The 22,236-nt window shown below is 44.0% G+C and overlaps 1 protein-coding gene across 1 annotated transcript in view; it reads right to left on the minus strand.

Annotated features, from left to right (window-relative positions):
- Positions 1-17,275, minus strand: part of LOC106583603 (V-set and transmembrane domain-containing protein 2-like protein) — a 47,434-nt gene extending 30,159 nt beyond the window's left edge. Inside the window, exon 1 of the mRNA XM_014167972.3 lies at positions 16,968-17,275. Within this exon, the coding sequence (XP_014023447.1) occupies positions 16,968-17,085 (118 nt within the window). The 5' untranslated portion in view covers positions 17,086-17,275. The remainder of the gene's footprint in view (positions 1-16,967) is intronic.
- Between the last annotated feature and the right edge of the window lie 4,961 nt (positions 17,276-22,236).

Consider the following 22,236-nt stretch of genomic DNA (forward strand, 5'->3'; position numbering starts at 1 on the left):
TTCACCTGGTCAGTCCATGTCATGAAAAGAGCAGGTGTTCCTAATATTTTGTACACTCAGTGTCTATCGCAGTTTTCCAGCACAAAGAAACCCCATGTAACCCTGCACCAAGGTGAATGCATATATCCCTTGAGTAGCACCCTTAAGAAATGAAAAATGTGCATTTAAGTGATTAATGAGTTAGGGTAGTCAGAAGAGAATAGTTGCTGTAACAAGCTGTTGCTTCTTGTGGATGGGTAATTTATCATATTCAGTGTAGTGTAGTGTAATATTGTGAGGTAAAATTAACATACACTGAGATTACAAAACATTAGGAACACCTTTATAATATTGAGTTGCACACCATTTTGTCCTCAGAACAGCCAAAATTCATCAGGGCATGGACTGTACAAGGTGTCGGAAGCGTTCCACAGGGATGTTGGCCTATATTGACTCCAATACTTCCCACAGTTGTGTCAACTTGGCTGGATGTCCTTTGGGTGGTGGACTATTCTTGATAAACACGGGAAACTGTTGAGTGTGAAAGGCACTTAAATATTATGCCTTGCCCAATCACCCTCTGAATGGCACACATACACAATCCATGTCTAAATGTCTCAAGGCTTAAAAATCCTTCTTTAACCAGTCTCAACCCCTTCATCTATACTGATTGAATTGTTAACAGGTGACATCAATAAGGGATCATAGCTTTCATCTGGTCAGTCTATGTCATGGAAAGAGCAGGTGTTCCTCATGTTTTGTATTCACAGTGTACATTATAATGTCTATAAACACTTCAAGTAGATAATGTATTTAAATGTATTTGTTGTTGTTAAACACTTCATCATACAAGAAAGACCAAGAGAAAAACTCCCCCAAAGTATGTTATGAACTTGTTATTGTCAATAAACCTTTGGATAATAAAAAAATGTCAATATCACGCTTCTCTAATGCATTGAGGGATTTCACTGGAATACAGTTGCTGTCGGCCGCTCATAACCAAAATATGAGAAAAAGTCATAATACTGATAAACAAAAATCTAGTCTGGGAATTCGCTGAGAAGCCAATAAATGCCAAGGCAGCTTAAGGTCACCGTCGGGTCGAGCTGGCAGAACCTCCTTGGGGAAATAATGGCTTGTTGCAAGACCTTCAGCCTCCATTCAAGCTGGAAGGTAAAATAATGAAATAAGAATGAGCCGGTAATCAACCGAGGAGCTGTCTGTCTGTAGTTGCCGATACTTGGGCCTCGGGAGTGAATTTTTCATAGCCTTGGGGACAGGTGGCTCAGAGGCTATTTCCTCCCTCCTTGCAGTTTATGTGTGCGCTACGCAAGTGTCGTGCACAGATGTAGCTGCCTGTGTTGACAAGAGTGGCTGGGAGCTAACTGCAGCTCCACATCACTTTTCTCCATCAGAAGACCCTGGGGTACAAAGCTGTTGGACTTCATCTCTTCATCTCAACACTCTGCCCCTGAGAGGGTTTCTCTGGCACAACTTTTGATGAGCTGTAATGGTTGTGCATTGCAGAATGGTTATACTGCTAGTAATGGACTTAGCATCTAAGTGATGTCTGTCTCTATATCCGTTCCATTGCCTAAGCTCACATGGTTGTTGAACTCAATTAGGGTTTGCTGTTCCGGAATTATTCACAACTTGGATGCCAAGCCCCATGTACCTGCAGTAAATACCATGCACAGGTATCAGAGAGTCAAATGTGAAGAATTCCATCTCATGGAACTCATTTAGTTTATACAACTATCTCTACTAGATGCACGTGAAGGCTTTGGAATAATGGAGTCTTCAAAACCCCTGTTTGAGTGAGAGATTCACCAGTTTTGCACAGCGAACCCCTTGAGTTTTGAACCTCAAGGTGTAGCTTTCTACAGCCACGATGTGTATGAGAATAGAGAAGACCTTGCACAAAGCTCAATCCCCCAGGCTCCCTGCTAAGTGTCACGTTATGTGGACCTTTTCTTCAAAATGTTACACCGCCTGTGATCTTGATTTGCTGAAGACTCCTCTCCACAGATCAAAGGCTCAGAGCATTTATTTTGATTTTCCCCGACATTATTCCACTGCCATGTCTAGCCCATACAACTCCTCAGGAACCATAATGTTGCTACAACACATTCAATTGATAACATGGTAGAGAAGCACGCACCTATTTCAGAATATGTGTATTGGCCCTACAATACTTGGATGTAGTGGTGTAAAGTACTGAAGTAAAAATACCTTAAAGTACTACTTAAGTGTTTTTTTTAGGTATCTGTACTTTACTTTACTATTTGTATTTTGAATACTTTTACTTCACTACATTCCTCAATAAAATTCTGTACTTTTTACTCCATATATTTTCCCTGAAACCCAAAAGTACTCGTTATACACTGCTCAAAAAAATAAAGGGAACACTTAAACAACACAATGTAACTCCAAGTCAATCACACTTATGCGAAATCAAACTGTCCACTTAGGAAGCAACACTGATTTACAATACATTTCACATGCTGTTGTGCAAATGGAATAGACAACAGGTGGAAATTATAGGCAATTAGCAAGACACCCCCAATAAAGGAGTGGTTCTGCAGGTGGGGACCACAGAGCACTTCTCAGTTCCTATGCTTCCTGGCTGATGTTTTGGTCACTTTTGAATGCTGGCGGTGCTTTCACTCTAGTGGTAGCATGAGACGGAGTCTACAACCCACACAAGTGGCTCAGGTAGTGCAGCTCATCCAGGATGGCACATCAATGCGAGCTGTGGCAAGAAGGTTTGCTGTGTCTGTCAGCGTAGTGTCCAGAGCATGGAGGCGCTACCAGGAGACAGGCCAGTACATCAGGAGACATGGAGGAGGCCGTAGGAGGGCAACAACCCAGCAGCAGGACCGCTACCTCCGCCTTTGTGCAAGGAGGAGCAGGAGGAGCACTGCCAGAGCCCTGCAAAATTACCTCCAGCAGGCCACAAATGTGCATGTGTCTGCTCAAACGGTCAGAAACAGACTCCATGAGGGTGGTATGAGGGCCTGACGTCCACAGGTGGGGGTTGTGCTTACAGCCCAACACCATGCAGGATGTTTGGCATTTGCCAGAGAACACCAAGATTGGCAAATTCGCCACTGGCGCCCTGTGCTCTTCACAGATGAAAGCAGGTTCACACTGAGCACGTGACAGACGTGACAGAGTCTGGAGACGCCGTGGAGAACGTTCTGCTGCCTGCAACATCCTCCAGCATGACCGGTTTGGCGGTGGGTCAGTCATGGTGTGGGGTGGCATTTCTTTGGGGGGCCGCACAGCCCTCCATGTGCTCGCCAGAGGTAGCCTGACTGCCATTAGGTACCGAGATGAGATCCTCAGACCCCTTGTGAGACCATATGCTGGTGCGGTTGGCCCTGGGTTCCTCCTAATGCAAGACAATGCTAGACCTCATGTGGCTGGAGTGTGTCAGCAGTTCCTGCAAGAGGAAGGCATTGATGCTATGGACTGGCCCGCCCGTTGCCCAGACCTGAATCCAATTGAGCACATCTGGGACATCATGTCTCGCTCCATCCACCAACGTCACGTTGCACCACAGACTGTCCAGGAGTTGGCGGATGCTTTAGTCCAGGTCTGGGAGGAGATCCCTCAGGAGACCATCCGCCACCTCATCAGGAGCATGCCCAGGCGTTGTAGGGAGGTCATACAGGCACGTGGAGGCCACACACACTACTGAGCCTCATTTTGACTTGTTTTAAGGACATTACATCAAAGTTGGATCAGCCTGTAGTGTGGTTTTCCCCTTTAATTTTGAGTGTGACTCCAAATCCAGACCTCCATGGGTTGATAAATTGGATTTCCATTGATTATTTTTGTGTGATTTTGTTGTCAGCACATTCAACTATGTAAAGAAAAAAGTATTTAATAAGATTATTTCTTTCATTCAGATCTAGGATGTGTTGTTTAAGTGTTCCCTTTATTTTTTTGAGCAGTATATTTTCCATGCTTAGCAGGACAGAAAAGTGGTTCACTCACTTATCAAGACAACATCCCTTGTCATCCTTACTGCCTCTGATCTGGAGGACTCACTAAACACAAATGCTTCACTTGTAAATTATGTCTGCGTGTTGTAGTGTGCCCCTGGCTATCCTTAAATAAAAAAAGAAAAGAAAATTGTGCCATCTGATTTTCTTATTATAAGCAATTTGAAATGATTTATATTTTAATTTTTGATACTTACGTATATTTAAAACCAAATACGTTTAGACTTTTACTCAAGTAGTATTTTTCTGGGTGACTTTCCCTTTTACTTGAGTCATTTTCTATGAAGGTATCTTTACTTTTACTCAAGTACGACAATTGGGTACTTTTTCCACCGCTGCTTGGATGACCAACCACCATATTGAAATGTACTGTATAATTTTGTATTTCCAAACTCCTACATTTTGATTTAATATCAGAAAATGTGACACTGGCGACGTAGACTTCTTCCTGGTATCAGACTAACACTTCGATAGTAAATATTTCATAACTTCTAATTCATGTTCTAAAAACAGTATATTTCTTCCACAGAAAGTCATCTATAAAACCAGGGTTTCCGTTAGCTGGTAATAGCCAGCTTTTGGACATATAATACAATTTAGTGAAATTAAATTGGTGCGTGTGTACAGTATATTCGTAATGTTTCTTATTTATCACATGTGTCCAGCATAAAGATACAGAGCCTTTGAGCAGAAAATCTATCAGACAGCGCGAAAGCTGCTGCAACAGCATCTCAAACAGCAAATGGTTAGGCAATGGAAAATAGGCTTCATCAGCGCGCCACACAACACTTTGCAATGAGCTGGAGGCAGTCTGCATTTTGAAAACATATACTTAATTGTTTGAAACTTGAACGTTTTACTACATATTATGAGGCATGTCTTATCTTGCTTCAAAGTCTAGCCAAAATCATATCATATCAATTATTTTATATAAACATTCTTTCATTGTCCAGTAGCCAAAGGCACAATCCTAGTAATATTAGCAACCAATGCTAGTTGTTGCATATTAGATCTCCCCTCCCTCTTTTCAAAATGTTATAATGGATATTTAAATCTCTGTCACATGAAACTGCTGGCATGTGCTGTGCTCTTTTAACAAAGGTGTATCCCGCTAATTGCATTAGGGAACGAACATTCACACGTAGCCTATTGCCTTGTACGCATTGCTGCACATATAATGTGAAGAAATAATAGTTGATCAACATTTTAAGCTAAACGTTCTGATCTGTTGCATCAGACTCATTACTTTTTAACTTATTTTCTGGCAGCCGAGGCCTACTGGTTGTATGAATTTGGGACCTATTGTCCCACAGTTGTCCCAGAGTCGGTTTGGAATAGGCAATTTCTTTCTCGACAAGCTGACCAATAGAATAGGTAAACTCTTCTACTATGGGGAATAGTAGATTGACATAGGCAAATGATTTTGCTGTTCGTTACTCTTCTTGTTGGCTGAGGAAAAGTAAATGTGGACAGTTATTCTAAAATCTTCAAAGTACGCATCAGAATTCGGCAAGAAGGACCGCACATCTTTGCATCCTCGACTTGCATGTTCTGTTAATAGGAATTACCATAATCTAAATGTGATTTCTGTCATTCTGAGCCCTAATCAGGTTACACACCCAATGCATATGGGTCCAGTAAATTAAAATGCTGCTGGTCAAATGTCAGGCATCACATTTTCCTAAGACAAAACCTATATCATACAGGCATATAGTCTTAGAGAACTATTTGTGTGTAGAATTATTGTGGATTGATCCTTTAAGGTTCAGTCTTAAATACAAAGTGAAGCTCTCACTTCCTGTCAGTCCTCTCCACTCACCCACCAGGTCTCTGCCATCACCCTCTGCTGTGACAGCGGGCGTGTCCAATCTGTTGGCCCCTCCCTCACAGCCAGAGCCATATTCAATTAAAGCCAAAGAAAACTGTATAATGAATTCATACAGTATGCCCAGACTGTGAATTTAGTGTAAACACCGATTACATGGTGAAACCATGGTGGTCCTGTGTGGCTCAGTTGGGCTGTGAGTTTGATTCACATGGGGGACCAATAAGGAAATGTATGGACCAGTCACTCTAGTCAGGTTGTATAGGCCCACAGATGTTTTTTTTAGATACCTTTTAGCAACCTGGGGCATAAATCTATAGTATACGTCTAAATTTTTGCAGTGGCAGCCACAGTTTAGCAGTGACTGCCACGATTTAGCAGTGGTGGTGCGCCACTGCTAAATGCAAATAGGGGAAACACTGCTTCCAGGTACACATGGAGACACACTCAACATTGTTTTCTACCTTGCTTGTCTCTATACAACCTTCCGAGACCTGAACCTGTGAGGTTTGACAAGGTCGAAGCAGACCTAGACACGTGAAAACAACCAGGTGGTGTTAGACCTGACCACTTCACCTTGCCTTCCGATGCCAGACAATGTTCCACCTAGCTGCACAGGTGTTAGACCTACAGATCTGTACATGGGCTGAGCAGGGGACCATGCAGGGGCCAAGAAGCCTCGGACGAATATCCTTATCTGGGGCTGAGCCTGGGCCAAATCTAACAAGCGCTTTCTGGAACACTGCATGGGCTTCTGTAATCTACATGAAGGCACAACTCCCAAGTGTCTGGGGAATATATCAACCCACCAGTGTTTGGGCTGATAAAAAAAAACTCCCGTGGGGATTACTTAACCTCAAAGGGATGCAGCTCTAATTTCTGTTGAGAGAGACAGTCTCGTTCAAAAGGGAAACAAAAGGCTATTTTTCCAGGTCTCCAAACAGAGAACATCATTCGCACAAAACTGAAAGCACGAGCCACCGCATTTAATCATGGAAAGAGGTCTGGGAATATGGCCGAATACAAACAGTGTAGTTATTCCCTCCGCAATGCTATCAAACAAGTGAAATGTAGGTATAGGGACAAAGTGGAGTCGCAATTCAACAGCTCAGACACGAGACGTATGTGGCAGGGTCTACAGGCAATCACGGATTACAAAAAGAAAACCAGCCACGTCACGGACACCAACGTCTTGCTTCCAGACAAACTAAACACCTTCTTTGCCTGCTTTGAGGATAATACAGTGCCACCAACGCGGCCCGCTACCAAGGACTGTGGGCCCTGCCTCTCCTTCTCCGTGGCTGACGTGAGTAAGACATTTAAATGTGTTAACCCTCGCAAGGCTGTCGGCCCAGACGGCATCCCTAACCGCGTCCTCAGAGCATGCGCAGACAAGCTGGCTGTTGTGTTTACAGACATATTCAATCTCTCCCTATCCCAGTGTGCTGTCCCCACATGCTTCAAGATGGCCACCATTGTTCCTGTACCCAAGAAGGCAAAGGTAATCGAACTAAGTCTGGCTTCCGGTTTGGAGCGAGCAGCCGCACCACGCTTCACTCCACAGGTAATATTACACTTCACTACATTACAACGGCTTGATTTGTTTGATCTGAGCAATTCTTCTTAGCTAGCTACATAGCCGTCTTTGTATCAAAGATAATTGTGTAGTTTAGAGTAACTGAGTAATTATCGAGGCTAGCTATCTTCGTCCTCCTAACGTAGTCAACACTGCTAGCTGCTAGCTAGCTAGTCATCACTGCTAGCTAGCCAACTTCTAACGACTAGCAGCACTGCAGAAACTATTACATCGTAACGACTTGATTAGTGTGGTGTTAGTGTTAGTTAGCCAGCTACATAGTTGTCTTTGCTGTCTCTGTATCTAAGATAATTGTGTAGTTTGAGATTGAGTATTATCGAGGTGAGCCAGCCAGCCGCGACGCGGCGCCAGACTTACTCAACACACCTAGTCATCATTAACCCACTGCCAGCTAGCCAACCGTTACCGACTAGCAGCGCTGTAGATACTAATACTTTACAACGGAACGATTTGACTAGTGCAGTGTTACCTAGCTAGCTACTTAGTTGTCTTTGTCATAGCTTGATAATTGTTAGCTAGCCAGCCATCGAGGTTAGCTAGCCAGCTATTTCCGTCCCCCGCGACGCCATTTTTCCTAACCCAGCCAACTATTACCGACGAGCAGCATTGTTGAAACTAAATACACTACAAGGAACGTCTTGATTAGTGTTATGTTAGCTAGCTAGCTACAAAGTTGCTTTGTATCATGACAAGGTGTAGTACTGAAACTACCGAGGCTACCTAGCCAGCTACACGTTCAAAGTCAACAACGCAGCCACTGCTAGCTAGCCTACTCCACCAGCCAGCAGTACTGTATCATTTTAGTCAATAAGATTTTTGCAACGTAAGCTTAACTTCCTGAACATTCGAGATGTGTAGTCCACTTGTCATTCCAATCTCCTTTGCATTAGCGTAGCCTCTTCTGTAGCTTGTCTACTATGTGTCTGTCTATCCCTGTTCTCTCTCCTCTGCACAGGCCATACAAACGCTCCACACCGCGTGGCCGCTGCCACTCTAACCTGGTGGTCCCAGCGCGCACGACCCACGTGGAGTTCCAGGTCTCCGGCAGCCTCTGGAACTGCCGGTCTGCGGCCAACAAGGCTGAGTTCATCTCAGCCTATGCTACCCTCCAGTCCCTAGACTTCCTGGCGCTGACGGAAACATGGATTACCACAGATAACACTGCTACTCCTACTGCTCTCTCCTCGTCTGACTACGTGTTCTCGCATACCCCTAGAGCATCGAGCCAGCGGGGTGGTGGCACTGGAATCCTCATCTCTCCCAAGTGGACATTCTCTCTTTCTCCCCTGACCCATCTGTCTATCTCCTCATTTGAATTCCATGCTGTCACAGTTACCAGCCCTTTCAAGCTTAACATCCTTATCATTTATCGCCCTCCAGGTTCCCTTGGAGAGTTCATCAATGAGCTTGACGCCTTGATAAGTTCCTTTCCTGAGGATGGCTCACCTCTCACAGTTCTGGGTGACTTTAACCTCCCCACGTCTACCTTCGACTCATTCCTCTCTGCCTCCTTCTTTCCACTCCTCTCCTCTTTCGACCTCACCCTCTCACCTTCCCCCCCTACTCACAAGGCAGGCAATACGCTTGACCTCATCTTTACTAGATGCTGTTCTTCCACTAATCTCATTGCAACTCCCCTCCAAGTCTCCGACCACTACCTTGTATCCTTTTCCCTCTCGATCTCATCCAACACTTCTCACTCTGCCCCTCCTCGGATGGTATTGCGCCGTCCCAACCTTCGCTCTCTCTCTCCCGCTACTCTCTCCTCTTCCATCCTATCATCTCTTCCCTCTGCTCAAACCTTCTCCAACCTATCTCCTGATTCTGCCTCCTCAACCCTCCTCTCCTCCCTCTCTGCATCCTTTGATTTCCTCTGTCCCCTATCCTCCAGGCCGGCTCGGTCCTCCCCTCCTGCTCCGTGGCTCGACGACTCACTGCGAGCTCACAGAACAGGGCTCCGGGCAGCCGAGCGGAAATGGAGGAAAACTCGCCTCCCTGCGGACCTGGCATCCTTTCACTCCCTCCTCTCTACATTTTCCTCTTCTGTCTCTGCTGCTAAAGCCACTTTCTACCACTCTAAACTCCAAGCATCTGCCTCTAACCCTAGGAAGCTCTTTGCTACCTTCTCCTCCCTCCTGAATCCTCCTCCCCCTCCCCCCCCCTCCTCCCTCTCTGCGGATGACTTCGTCAACCATTTTGAAAAGAAGGTTGACGACATCCGATCCTCGTTTGCTAAGTCAAACGACACTGCTGGTCCTGCTCACACTGCCCTACCCTGTGCTTTGACCTCTTTCTCCCCTCTCTCTCCAGATGAAATCTCGCGTCTTGTGACGGCCGGCCGCCCAACAACCTGCCCACTTGACCCTATCCCCTCCTCTCTTCTCCAGACCATTTCCGGAGACCTTCTCCCCTACCTCACCTCGCTCATCAACTCATCCTTGACCGCTGGCTACGTCCCTTCCGTCTTCAAGAGAGCGAGAGTTGCACCCCTTCTGAAAAAACCTACACTCGATCCCTCCGATGTCAACAACTACAGACCAGTATCCCTTCTTTCCTTTCTCTCCAAAACTCTTGAACGCGCCGTCCTTGGCCAGCTCTCTTGCTATCTCTCTCAGAATGACCTTCTTGATCCTAATCAGTCAGGTTTCAAGACTGGGCATTCAACTGAGACTGCTCTTCTCTGTGTCACGGAGGCTCTCCGCACTGCTAAAGCTAACTCTCTCTCCTCTGCTCTCATCCTTCTAGACCTATCTGCTGCCTTTGATACCGTGAACCATCAGATCCTCCTCTCCACCCTCTCCGAGCTGGGCATCTCCGGCGCCGCCCACGCTTGGATTGCGTCCTACCTGACAGGTCGCTCCTACCAGGTGGCGTGGCGAGAATCTGTCTCCGCACCACGTGCTCTCACCACTGGTGTCCCCCAGGGCTCTGTTCTTGGCCCACTCCTATTCTCGCTATACACCAAGTCACTTGGCTCTGTCATATCCTCACATGGTCTCTCATATCATTGCTATGCAGATGATACACAATTAATCTTCTCCTTTCCCCCTTCTGACAACCAGGTGGCGAATCGCATCTCTGCATGTCTGGCAGACATATCAGTGTGGATGACGGATCACCACCTCAAGCTGAACCTCGGCAAGACGGAGCTGCTCTTCCTCCCGGGGAAGGACTGCCCGTTCCATGATCTCGCCATCACGGTTGACAACTCCCTTGTGTCCTCCTCCCAGAGTGCTAAGAGCCTTGGCGTGACCCTGGACAACACCCTGTCGTTCTCCACCAACATCAAGGCGGTGACCCGATCCTGTAGGTTCATGCTCTACAACATTCGCAGAGTACGACCCTGCCTCACACAGGAAGCGGCGCAGGTCCTAATCCAGGCACTTGTCATCTCCCGTCTGGATTATTGCAACTCGCTGTTGGCTGGGCTCCCTGCCTGTGCCATTAAACCCCTACAACTCATCCAGAACGCCGCAGCCCGTCTGGTGTTCAACCTTCCCAAGTTCTCTCACGTCACCCCGCTCCTCCGCTCTCTCCACTGGCTTCCAGTCGAAGCTCGCATCCGCTACAAGACCATGGTGCTTGCCTACGGAGCTGTGAGGGGAACGGCACCTCCGTACCTTCAGGCTCTGATCAGGCCCTACACCCAAACAAGGGCACTCCGTTCATCCACCTCTGGCCTGCTTGCCTCCCTACCTCTGAGGAAGCACAGTTCCCGCTCAGCCCAGTCAAAACTGTTCGTTGCTCTGCCACCCCAATGGTGGAACAAGCTCCCTCACGACGCCAGGACAGCGGAGTCAATCACCACCTTCCGGAGACACCTGAAACCCCACCTCTTCAAGGAATACCTGGGATAGGATAAAGTAATCCTTCTAACCCCCCCCTTAAAAGATTTAGATGCACTATTGTAAAGTGGTTGTTCCACTGGATATTATAAGGTGAATGCACCAATTTGTAAGTCGCTCTGGATAAGAGCGTCTGCTAAATGACTTAAATGTAAATGTAAATGACTATCGCCCCCTAGCATTCACTTCTGTCATTATGAAGTGCTTTGAGAGACTACTCAATAATCTTATCACCTCCACCTTACCTGCCAGCCTAGACCCACTTCAATTTGAATACCGCCCCAATAGGTCCACAGACGATGCAATCGCCATCACACTGCATATTGCCCTATCCCACCTGGACAAGAGGAATACCTATGTAAGAACGCTGTTCATTGACTACAGCTCAGCATTCAACACCATAGTACCCTCCAAGCTCATCATTAAGCTTGAGGCCCTGGGTCTCAACCCCGCCCTGTGCAATTGGGTCCTAGGCTTCCTAACGGGCCGCCCCCAGGTGGTGAAGGTAGGACCCCCCTTTCCACATCAACGGGACAGCAGTGGAGAAGGTGGAAAGTTTTAAGTTCCTCGGTGTACACATCACAGACAAACTAAAATGGTCCACCCACACAACAGCGCCTCAGGAGGCTGAAGATATTTGGCTTGTCACCTAAAACCCTCACAAACTTTTACAGATGCACAATTGAGAGCATCCTGTCGGGCTGTATCCCTGCCTGGTACGGCAACTGCACTGCCCACAACCGCAAGGCTTGCCATAGGATGGTGCGGTCTGCACAACGCGTCAAGTGGGGCAAACTACCAGCCCTCCAGGACACCTACAGCACCCAATGTCACAGGAAGGCCAAAAAGATATTCAAGGACAACAACCACCCGAGCCACTGCCTGTTCACGCCGCTACCATCCAGAAGGCGAGGTCTTTTCAGGTGCATCAAAGCTGGGACCAAGAGACTGAAAAACAGCTTCTATCTCAAGGCCATCAGACTGTTAAACAGCCATCACTAACACAGAGAGGCTGCTGCCTACATACAGACTTGAAATCATTGGCCACTTTAATAAATGGATCACTAGTCACTTTAATAATGCCACTTTAATAATGTTTACATATCTTGCATTACTCATCTCATATGTATATACTGTATTTTATACAATCTATTGCATCATGCCTATGACGCTCGGTCATTGCTCATCCATATATTTATATGTATATATTCTTATTCCCTCCCTTTACTTAGATTTGTGTGTATTAGGTAGTTGTGGAATTGTTGGATTACTGTTAGATATTACTGCACTGTCGGAACTAGAAGCACAAGCATTCCGCTACGCTCGCAATAACATCTGCTAACCATGTGTGTGTGACCAATAAAATTAGATTTGATTTGAGGACGATCTGAGCTATAGCTATGCCCTTTTATGCAATTCCCCCCATGAGCCATTCTCTTTTGTGGATGGTAAGATGTAGACTGTGGAGAGAACATCGCAGTTAAACTCCATTTGAATTAACTCCCTCAGGGAGTGATGCATGCTAATTGATTTTTCTACCCGTCCAAGATAGTCAATCCATCCAGCGCCAGTATACGTCACACTCATTCTTATTGATTTGGCTAAAGCTAACATGCTAAGGAGAGAGAGCTCCTGGGACCAGCTGGGGATGCACAATGATAAAGTGTTTATCGCACACGATCAAATTAAATCTTATAGCAGCCTGCAGATAGAGACAACCTCCTGGAGAAACCACTTTGTGACAGGGAAAATGGCAAAAATGCTGTGCCACAAATACCAATTAGTAAGCTTCTACTGAACTCCATTTTACACGACATGAACAAAAGTATATAGGCACCTGCTCCTTGAACATCTCATTCCAAAATCATGGGCATTAAAATGGAGTTGTTCCCCCCTTTGCTGCTGTAACAGCCTCCACTCTTCTGGGAAGGCTTTCTACTAGATGTTGGAACATTGCTGCGGGGACTTGCTTCCATTCAGCCACAAGAGCATTAGTGAGGTTGGGCACTGATGTTGGGCGATAAGGCCTGGCTCGCAGTCTGCGTTCAAATTCATCCCAAAGGTGTTTGATGGGGTTGAGGTCAGGGCTCTGTGTAGGCCAGTCAATATCTTCCACACCAATCTCGACAAACCATTTCTGTATGGACCTCGTTTTGTGTGCAGGGATAGGAAAGGGCCTTCCCCAAACGGTTGCCACAAAGTTGAAAGCACAGAATCATCTAGCATTGTATTGTATGCTGTAGCATTAAGAATTCTATTCACTGGAACTAAGGGGTCTAGCCAGAACCATGAAAAACAGCCCCAGACTATTATTCCTCCTACACCAAACTTTACAGTTGGCACAATGCATGGGGCCAGGTAGCGTTCTCCTTGCATCCACCAAACCCAGATTTGCCCATTGGACTGCCAGATGGTTATGAGTGACTCATCACTCCAGAGAATGTGTTTCCACTGCTCCAGAGTCCAATGGCAAGCTTTACACCACTCCAACCGACACTTGGCATTGCCCATGGTGATCTTAGGGTTATGTGCCACTACTCGGCCATGGAAACCCATTTCATGAAGCTCCCAACGAACAGTTCTTGATGTTTGTAACAGTTTGTAACAGCAGTTTGTAACTCGGTAGCGAGTGTTGCAACCGAGGACAGACAATTTTAGCACTCTGCTTCAGCACTCTGCAGTCCCATTCTGTGAGCTTCTGTAGCCTACCACTTTGCGGCTGAGCCGGTGTTGCTCCTAGACGTTTCCACGACACAATAACAGCACTTACAGTTGGCCAGGGCAGCTCTAGCAGGGCAGAAATTTGACGAACTTACTTGTTGGAAAGGTGGCATCCTATGACGGTACCATGTTGAAAGTCACTGAGCTCTTCAGTAACTATCAATGATTGTCTATGGAGATTGCATGGCTGTGTGCAACATTTTATACACCTGTCTGCAGCAACGGTTGTGAGTGAAATTTTAAGGAGTGTCCACATACTTTTGTATATATAGTGTATGTTTAAGCATGTTGGTAATACTGCTGATAGAGGAATGCATCAACAGACCAGGAAAGTCCATCAATCTTGATAATACAGATTTGTTTATTCATTTGTATCTTACCTACTTTTTCTCTATTTTAACAGTGCAGTAGGAGCAGCGGTCAGTTGTGATTGAATGTATATGTGTCTCTCTATGTTTTTAGAGTATGCAGTGTGATGGACTGACTGGATAAAATGTGTGTTATGTGACAATGTATGTGTATGTGATCCTTTTAATGGAAGGAGATGCTTAGGAAAAATATCCCTTCTGGATGGACAATACATTTTTATTCTATTCTAACCTAACTCCAGGGTTTCAGGGTAGTGGCCCATGAACATTTTGAAAAAATGTTTTGTAGATAACATAGATCAAGATTGATTTATAAAGATTTAAAACTATTGCTTTCTATAAATAATGGGGCCAATTGTGTGACATTGGGATAGAAATGTCAAAAACATGGCCCATAACTCCATGTCAGGTCCTGACCATAGTAAGATGTTATTTTCTATGGTATAGTTGGTCAGGGCATGACAGGGGGTGTTTGTGTTTTTCTTTGTTTTGTATATCTATGTTTAGGTTCTAGTTTTTCTATTTCTATGTTGTTGTTTTTGGGATGATCTCCAATTAGAGGCAGCTGGTCCTCGTTGTCTCTGATTAGAGATCATACTTAAGTAGGGTTTGTTTTTACACCTGTGTTTGTGGGTAGTTGTCTTCTGTTTAGTTCATGTACCTGACAGAACTGTGTGCTTTTGTTTTCTCTTTGTTATTTTTCCTTTAGTGTTTTGAGTTATAATAAATATTCATCATGCGCAATCAACATGCTGCGCTTTGGTCCCTTCTCTACGACAGCCGTTACACTCCATATATAAAGTTGAAGTCGGAAGTTTACATACACCTTAGCCAAATACATTTAAACTCAGTTTTTCACAATTTCTGACATTTAATCCTAGTAAAAATTCCCTGTCTCAGGTCAGTTAGGATCACCATTTTATTTTAAGAATGTGAAATGTCAGAATAATAGTAGAGAGAATTATTTATTTCAGCTTTTATTTCTTTCATCACATTCCCAGTGGGTCAGAAATTTACATACACTCGATTAGTATTTGGTAGCATTGCCTTTAAATTGTTTAACTTGGGTTAATCTCTAGGAGACAGAACACGTCTCCTTCCTGAGCGGTATGACGGCTGCGTGGTCCCATGGTGTTTATACTTGTGTACTATTGTTTGTACAGATGAATGTGATACCTTCAGGCATTTGGAAATTGCACCCAAGGATGAACCAGACTTGTGGAGGTCTACAATTTTTTTTCTGAGGTCTTGGCTTATTTCTTTTGATTTTCCCATGATGTCAAGCAAAGTGGCGCTGCGTTTGAAGGTAGGCCTAGAAATACATCCACAGGTACACCTCCAATTGACTCAAAAGATGTCAATTAGCCTATCAGAAGCTTCTAAAGCCATGACATCATTTTCTGGAATTTTCCAAGCTGTTTAAAGGCACAGTCAACTTAGTGTATGTAAACTTCTGACCCACTGGAATTGTGATACAGTGAATAATAAGTCTGTAAACAATTGATGTAAAAAATGACTTGTGTCATGCACTATAGTTTGTTAACAAGAAATGTGTGGCGTGGTTGAAAATCAAGTTTTAATGACTCCAGCCTAAGTGTATGTAAACTTCCGACTTCAACTGTATACATATATATAACTTCCCAAGTAAGTCACAGAGTAATCCTCCACATATCGTACCTAGTGTGCTCACACCTGCCATATCTGGGTCTGAACCACCTGCCATATCTGGCTCTGAACCCCCTGCCATATCTGGGTCTGAACCACATAACAAGCTGGTTCTGAACCACCTGCCATATCTGGTTCTGAACCACCTTACATATCTGGGTTTCATACCACCTGCCACCAATCTACAACTCCCCTCCAGAAATATTCTCCTGCCACCAATGTACACCCTTGCCATCCTCGATTTCACAGCAGACAAATTAAGCAAATGTTGGCATCCAGAGTCTCTAGTCTCTAGTCATCCAGAGTCTGTATATCCTCCAACAAACGTAAAATGACATGGTTGATTCATAGCTTTGGGACATGAACATCGATTTTCCTCTTACCTGTATTGTTCTGTCAGTAAATTAGCCCAAGATGCACTGCTACCCAACTGGTAATACCATTTACAAAAGCCAACAGCAATTGCTCAAAACGGTTGAGCCAAGTAAAGCATTGTCAGATATGATCTAGCTTGAACTGCCCCTCACAAAATGGCCATTGAGTTCATAAAATTGCATTGTACTGTAGGATACATGTAACAGTTGTTCCAGGTTGATGTCATTCACCTTTTCAGTACTAAAACTTGCCATATAAATTATTATTGCATTAATGAACACATCATTTTATAATAATAACCAAGCAATGTTCACAGAGACAGGCTTAACAGAGCAGGAAAGTTATCTTAAAAGCCAATTTCATTAAAAAAAAATAAGTTAATATTGCTGATCTTGTATTTCATTCATGAACTGCTTTTTAAATATTCTACTGATATTCATTATTGTAGGGACAAAATGATCTTGTCATAACTTCGTATTCGAAACAATAGCCGCAGATATCATATCGGCATCAGTCAACCCTGCCCAATCACTAGTCGTGAATAATGTATGGGATACATAATTACCACGACAGTAAACCTACCATTTCCAGATATATGATTGTCCACCTCGGCGGGCACAGCCGGTTTGGAAGCAGCGTTAAGTTGACTATAGAGTCCCATATAATGTAAAATCCCTATTATCACTCGAAATGATCCCATTGCTTTTGTTCTTGTTTCAAGTGGTGGACGAAAATCTCACATTAGGCAGAGCACGTTCACTAACATGTATCCAATCCGTCCTGGATGACAGTCCCCTCCGAAATGCAAAATAACCCCTGGACAAAAAGTGCGCTTTACTGCGCAAGTTGTAGACTGACAGTAGCCTGCCCAAAATTATAAGCACTGTTGGTTCCCTGTGCATCGGCAAGCAAGCATCTCCAGCTGAGGCGGACGGAGAAAGGCATGGAGGTAAGTGCAGCGGCTTGCTGAGAAAGTAAATTAGGCGGAGGGATCTAGAATAATGATACTGTTATAAACTTTTATGACAAGTTATATTTAGGTATCAGCCTGTTTTACATCTTATTTTATGAATACTCATTATACAAAATATATGTTCAATAGTCAAATCCCCTGTACTGTATTCTTACCTGTCTATAAATCTTTCTGAATTTAGTAGCTAGGCAACTCTCAAGATGGGCAAGGTTTACAATTGCATTTTGCAATTGCAGTTGATCTGTATTACATTGCGTATGGATAAGACTGCATATAGCAATCTATTTATCCATCAGTTTATTTAAAAAGCACCACGACATATTTTCAAATCTGCCAAAAATCTGGGGTGCAACTCAATAGTAGGAAGGTGTTCCTGATGTTTTGTACACTCAGTGTATATGTGCTTATATGTGATGGTTTTATTCTCAGCCATACTGTAAGTGGTTTGATTCCATAGAAATGTAGGTTACTGTCTTTTTCTGAACCACTGGAGGATTATGTCAACTAACCTGCTGCCATCATAATTACCACAGGGCATTACAGCATTATTAACCTAGGTCTCTGTGCTACAGCTGTTAGCCTAGCACTGCATGTCCTCCTATGGGTCTCGTATTGGCATGCAGAGAGCTCACAGGCTCTTAATGGACATCAAGATTAAAATAATGCCCTGGAATTTTAATGGTCAAGCTGGCTGGCTACTACTCATAGTGTGGTTGAACATCCTTCATCATACTGAATGAGCTACATCTGGCGAAGCTATCCTCTATATATGTGAATCAAGGAGAAAATCCTTTCTGGTGTAGAAAATGCAAGTGTTTGCTGGTTACTATAGGCTACTGTATAGTCTTGGATGTGTGTGAAAGGTTTAGCAATCTACAGTATGGCTGACAGAACTGCTCAAGCAAACAGAATTCCTACAGTCACACACAACACAAGATTAAGCTTTGAGTGTAGGCCTGCTTACATTACAATTGGAATTTATTGAATGGCCCAACTCTCACTGCAGCAGGCGTGATCTTGGATAACATAGTCTCCTCACAAGTGGCCCAGCCTCTTTATTGCATCTGGCATGACATGTGCTATCTGTGAAAGCTTTAAAGCACATTGTGAAGAGAAATGTTCCTTGAGTTTTGTCCAGTTTCAGTATAAGAATTCATTGAGGAGGTCTAGTTCAAAGCGTTTCAGTTTAAGAATTCATTGAGGAGGTCTAGTTCAAAGCGTATCAGTATAGGAATTCACTGAGGAGGTCTAGTTCAAAGTGTTTCAGGATAGGAATTCATTGAGGAGGTCTAGTTCAAAGTGTTTCAGTATAGGAATTCACTGAGGAGGTCTAGTTCAAACCGTTTCAGTATAGGAAATCACTGAGGAGGACTAGTTCAAAGTGTTTCAGTATAGGAATTCACTGAGGAGGTCTAGTTCAAAGTGTTTCAGTATAGGAATTCACTGAGGAGGTCTAGTTCAAAGCATTTCAGTGATCAAAAGGGTCGTGGTCAATAGGCAGGCACGAAAACAGAAAAATAGCTCTCTCATTGGACAAGATTACATATTGACTGAGGCTTGGATACAATATATGACAATTAAAATGTATCTGGGTATCACATTTTAGTCATTTAGCAGACACTCTTATCCAGAGCGACTTACAGTAGTGAATGCATACATTTCATACATTTTTTTCTCCGTACTGGTCCCCCGTGGGAATCGAACCAACAACCCTGGCGTTGCAAACACCATGCTCTACCAACTGAGCCACACGGGACCACGTGTATCAGAGGAGGCTGGTGGGAGGAGCTATAAGAAGACGGGCTCATTGTAATGGCTGGAATGGAATTAATGGAATGCAGTGGTGTAAAGTACTTAAGTAAAAATTATTTAAAGTACTACTTAAGTCGTTTTTTGGGGTATCTGTACTTTACTTTACTATTAATATTTTTGACTACTTTTACTTTTACTTCACTACATTCCTAAAGAAAATTATGTACTTTTTACTCCATACATTTTCCCTGATACCTAAAAATACTCGTTACACTTTGAATGCCTCGCAGGACAGGAAAAGGGTCTAATTCACACACTTATCAACAGAACATCCCTGATCATTGCTACTGCCTCTGATCTGGAGGACTCACTAAACACATGCTTAATTTGTAAATTATGTCTGAGAGTTGGAGCGTGCCCCTGGCTATCTGTAAATAAATAAAAACTAGAAAATGTGGCCGTCTCCTTTGCTTAATATAAGGAATTTGAAATGATTTATACTTCTACTTTTACCTTTGATACTTAAGTACATTTTAGCAATTACATTTACTTTTGATACTAAAGTATATTTAAAACCAAATACTTTTAGACTTTTACTCAAGTAGTTTTTTACCTGGTGACTTTCACTTTTACTTGAGTAATGTTCTATTAAGGTATCTTTACTTTTACTCAATTATGACAATTGGGTACTTTTTCCACCAATGATGGAACGGAGTAAAACATGTGGTTTCCAAATGTTTGATGTGTTTCAAACCGCTCCAAATGTTCAATTTCCAGCCACTACAATGAGCCCATCCTCCTATATCACCTCTGTTGGTTATTTCCAGGTGCTGTGTGAGGACTCAACATTCTCTTTTTAAACAAATTCAACAAACAAACCTGCTAGTAGGCCTAACAAGACTTTAAACGTGTTTAGCTCTACACTTTTCTAAGTATACCACAGTTGATCAAATGAACAGTTAATAACTAATAATGAGACTAATAGCCAGCTATGTGTCTGGGTCTTCAAGAGAGTGTAATCTAGCCTCACTTAATATTCAGACCTTGACTCATTTGTTTTGCTTGAGAGGGTACTTAATTACCATTAGCAGTAAGGGGGACTATTTCTCCTGTTGACAAAGCTCCACAATGTTCCACTCGGGGGCAGACTGCTAGGAACATAGTTGTGGAGTTCCGGAAAATGCTGCAGTTGGTAATATTATTTGCACATGAAGATGATTTGTCATTTTACCAATCCAATTTTCTATATTGAACTTCCGATTTCATATGAGATTGAACTTTAGAGAGCAATATGAAGATATGACTGGTGTCGAGAGTGAGGGGTCTTTATTTCTATTCAACATTTAGCTTTATCAAATGAAGTTTTTCGGTTTGAATATCATTTATTTGAGTATTAAACATACTATGTCTATGTTCTATCAAACCTGAAAATATGTTTTTCTCTCTCAATAAGCCATACAGAAGGATTGAATCTTTTCAAGACCTTAAAAAGCAGTTAACCTTTCGGATCTCGTAGAAACTCTCCCTTTTTGACTTTGTGTCAGCTGCAAAAGCATCTCAAACTCCATGTCTTTTCTTCTCCCCAGGAGCTCCACTCCTCTGCTCTCTCCCTAGAGTTGTCAGCTCCAGGCTGCAGCCAGGGAGCTTTGGGGGAAAGTGAAGCTAATATATGCAGACTTGAGTCGCTGAGAAGGACATCACCTGCCTGGCAGCCCTGAACTCCACACCTCCCGGCACTAAGTGCTTGAGACAGCCCATCCAGAGATGAAGGGGGGGGGGGGGGGGGGGGGGGGGGGGGTGTGTGTGTGTGTGTGTGTGTGTGTGTGTGTGTGTGTGTGTGTGTGTGTGTGTGTGTGTGTGTGTGTGTGTGTGTGTGTGCGCGCTTGTATGTGTGCGTGTGTGTGTGGAAAGAACTGGAAGAATTCCAAAGCTCTAGCTTTTCCGGAGTCTTTCATCTCAGAAGTTATTGAGTTTCTGACACTACTATAAGTTGGCCTTTTTAACCTGCTGCATTGGATGCAAGATTTCTTTTACAGGATATGTATTACATATATGAGGCTACGCAATGGTTATTCTCTTGAAACGACAATCAAGGCCTCTCAACCATGCCAACTTATCAATCTTACATTTCAGGCTGGCTTTCAGTAAAGCAAGAGTATTTAATTGAAACAATGACCAAGTGTCACCTCGCCTCTGTTTTGGTCAAATGCTAAGGGAAGGGTTTTCTATGGTTTGTTGTGCCTCTCCCTCTTTGTATTGACAAACAGATTTATTGTAGATTCCTCCCCATTGGCTGGTCTCCTTGGAGACTGAGTTGGCCCAGGTCTGCAAACCTGGACCTGATTGCCTGGCTAACACCTAACTCTCCAAGTCCTCCTGAATTCAGAGTCTGGAATGGCTCTTTGATGTTGTCGGCACAATCCATTGTTAATGAAGGGGGCTGTGCTTTTACTGGTTGGCTCTCCTCTGTGTCTTTCTCATTCAAACACCCACACGCACATCCACTCACATCCCCCAGTGCTGCCCACGTCCATTACAACGAGAGGTCTCAACTCCCGAGGAAAAAAATACATTTGAGAAAACCAATCAAACCCTTTGCACAATTTCTGAGCAAATATTACATTAACAAACAACCTCCTTTCCAGACCAGTGTTGTCATAGCTCTCCCTGTTGCTACAGTATGAGTCACGTGGGTCACGTCAGCCAGGCTATTAACAAGCTACCAAACAAATAAAAAAGGAGCTTTCAGGTTTCAGCTTTGGCCTATTGCTGGAGGGAGAACACCACTGCCGTACTGCTGCTGGCGCCACCACTACCACCACCATCTGGACCACGTCACACCCAGCCACCAATGGCCTACAGCCAGAGGGGGACCAAACATGTGAGTTTGGTTGAATACTTCTGTTCAGAAGGGTTCCCTGCTCATGCATGTTATCCTCTCCCCCTCTATTGTCTGCTTGGACCAGACAATGGGCTGGGTGCCACAGACGCCTGATGACAACGGACAACAAGAAACGACTGCCGAACGACTACTGACAAACGAACAAACAAACGTACCAACGGCAGATGTTACGGCCATTTAGCGGCGGCCATTTTGACGACCCTCCAACAGCATGGACATTATTG

The sequence above is a fragment of the Salmo salar genome, chromosome 22, assembly GCF_965601325.2.
Source record: "Salmo salar chromosome 22, fSalSal1, whole genome shotgun sequence".
NCBI classification, from domain to species: domain Eukaryota; kingdom Metazoa; phylum Chordata; class Actinopteri; order Salmoniformes; family Salmonidae; genus Salmo; species Salmo salar.